This window comes from Chaetodon auriga, chromosome 24, assembly GCF_051107435.1.
Source record: "Chaetodon auriga isolate fChaAug3 chromosome 24, fChaAug3.hap1, whole genome shotgun sequence".
Taxonomy (NCBI): domain Eukaryota; kingdom Metazoa; phylum Chordata; class Actinopteri; order Chaetodontiformes; family Chaetodontidae; genus Chaetodon; species Chaetodon auriga.
In genome coordinates, this window is record NC_135097.1 from 2,287,501 (window position 1) to 2,290,250 (window position 2,750).

General features: G+C 47.2%; 1 protein-coding gene across 1 annotated transcript in view; it reads right to left on the reverse strand.

Moving 5' to 3' along the window:
- Positions 1 to 1,953, reverse strand: part of LOC143317039 (GRB2-associated-binding protein 1-like) — a 14,699-nt gene extending 12,746 nt beyond the window's left edge. The window contains exon 1 of the mRNA XM_076724961.1: positions 1,434 to 1,953. Coding sequence (XP_076581076.1) covers positions 1,434 to 1,508 — 75 coding nt within the window. The 5' untranslated portion in view covers positions 1,509 to 1,953. The remainder of the gene's footprint in view (positions 1 to 1,433) is intronic.
- Between the last annotated feature and the right edge of the window lie 797 nt (positions 1,954 to 2,750).

Consider the following 2,750-nt stretch of genomic DNA (forward strand, 5'->3'; position numbering starts at 1 on the left):
CGACAGACCAAAGTTTTCTCTGAAAGAAAGAAAGATTAAGGGAAAATATGGAGAGGGGAGATGAGATTAGCTCAACTCACTGGCAAGGCATGCCAGATATGCAGCTCGTGTGTGTGTGTGTGTGTGTGTGTGTGTGTGTGTGTGTGTGTGTGTGAGAGTGAGAGTGTGAATAACTGACTAAGCTGCTTCTTTACTGGAAAGCAAGCCGGGCTGAAGTTGGACAAACAGCCTCATGCTGATTTGAATTGTTCCTGATTTTACTGGATTTTGGGACACGATAACGTCTTATAGGCTGTTTTCCTTCAAAGTAAGATCCCCCACCCACCCACCCATCCATCCACCCATCTATCAATCAACCTATCTATCAAGCAGTTGACACTTGAAAAACACTCATCAGATCAATGTCCTGTGTGGACTGACCTCGTATCTCACACATTCAGAGGACTGAAGTGCTGGTTTCTGAACATTTTCCCAGCCTCTGATGGTTAGGAGGGAATTCAAATCCCCTTCTCATGCAAGTAGGCGTGAGGAGCTGCACAGTCATGATCTATACATGTTGGCCACTAGGCCTTTGGTGCTGTTCTGAGCTGAGGCTGAGGGCAGCACCACTCTGAGGTTTAGACCTGTTTGTGTGTATTCATCTAACGGTTTGGAAGACCTCTTGTGTCTGTGTGCTGTGGAGGGGGCGGGGCTGTGCTTCCTCTTTAGGCAGAGGCTGGGCGTGGTTCTCCAGGTGGCTCCATCACAGCTGGGGCTCGTCACAATCAGCACAGTATAAAGACTGTGGACGGCTGAGGACTCGTCACCAGTGTGGTCGGCCTGTTCTCAGTGTCAGTGGTGTTTGTTTTCATCGAGTGTTAGTTTCTCCAGAGTTGTGTGTTGGATCAGTGAGTTCAGCAGCGTTGATCTCCAGCCTCAAGCCTCCAACCCTCCATACTCACACCACCTGCTCACCACCTCATTACCTCGTGCCTCACCTGCTGTGCACCTCCTTGCACATTCAGTACATTCTGTCTCTTCTCTGTGTCTGCCATTGAGTCCCACCTGAAACATAGCACTTACACTGCCTGTTGCACAAAACGTGCCCATCGAGCTCAATATCTTTAACTTCAGATTAAAATGAAGGTGGAGAAGCGACAGCTGTGCTCTGCTGAAGGTTTTATTAGTTTATGATCAGGAGTCTGCAACGTTAGGAAATGACTCAGAGTGTCAGCAGTGATGAAATGAGAGCTAATCTTCAGCCTGAACAGGCTTCATTAAAAACTGCTCAGGAGTGTGTGTGTGTGTGTGTGTGTGTGTGCTCTGTATGTAACAGTCACTATTGACCTCCTTTAAGCGAGCCCCGGACACCTGACAAACACAGCGGTGCTTCAGAAATCTGCTCTTTTGTTCTTCGTGTTTGTTTTCGCCTGAAGAAGAAGTGAAGTACTCACATAACGCCGCAGTTTTTTCTCCGGTGGGGATTTTCGTAGCCAGCCTTCGCACACCACCTCCTCTGCTCCGCTCATCCTGACGCCAAAACAGACTCCAACAGGCTCCAATCGATCGACTGGACTTCCAATCAGCTCTCACAGCTGACTTCCACAAAGTCAATTAGGAGTCAGTCAGACTCAACCAATCGAGTGTCAAACCAGTCAATTTAGGACAAGTGAGACTTTTCAATCAGGCTTCTGATCAGGTGTTGAACTGATCAATTATTCTTCCCGTCACTCTTCAGGCTTCTTTCAGACTTGAAATCACTGATGCAGCTTCAGCTCGGTCTCCAGGCGTCCACTCCTCAACACGTCAGAGGTGTTTAGATCAGCTTTGAGCTGCTGCAGGTCTGTTGGTCGACTGATCCACGTCTCCAACAGTTTCCATCCACACATGAAGGAGCTGCTCCTCTCTCCACGGCTGAGTCACACCTCCTTCTGAGAGAGTTACTACTTCCCAGCAGAGTCACTCTTCCCTCCCTCCTTGCCCTCTCTCTCTCTGGTCGTGCGATAACAGAACACAATGCATCTGCTCGGACATTCCTTCCCTCCTCTCCTCCCACTTTTTCCTCTTCCTCCTCCTCCTCCTCACTCCTCCCCTTCTGCTCCGGTTCAGTATAACAGGAAACTCCCCCCGTGGAGATGTGTGTGTGTGTGTGTGTGTGTGTGTGTGTGTGTGTGTGCCCATGCCCTGTATTCATCACGTTGCGAGGACATTAATCTGTTTACACAGTCGCATTGTGGGGACTCGCTGTATTTGTGGGGACAAAATGCAGGTCCCCATGATGTAAATCATTAAATTTAAAGGCGAAGACTGGGATTAAGGTTAGGTTTAAGTTAAGGTTAGGCTAAGATTAAGGTTAGGGTAAGGGCAGGTAGTGGTTCTAGTTACGGTTCAGATAAGTCCTCAAGAGTGAGTTTAAGTCTATACAGTGTCCCCAAAAGTGATGAAAACCAAAAATGTGTGTGTGTGTGTGTGTGTGTATACATGTATTCCTCCTGTTGCGAGGACATAGGGATGTTTACACAGTCACATTGTGGGGACTTGCCTTATTATGGGGACAAAACCCAAGTCCCCACAATGTAAATCTCTAAATTTAAGGTGCAGACTTGGGTTAAGGTTAGCATTAGCTTAGCTTTTACTGTGTATGGGCTTAAAAATAAAACATGATGTACCCCGAGACATGAATTTGGGGACACTGGAAATTAGCATTGATATTTATGAATGTTCTGATTATGACATGGGAAATGACTTAAAACAGTGGGATGTTATTCATG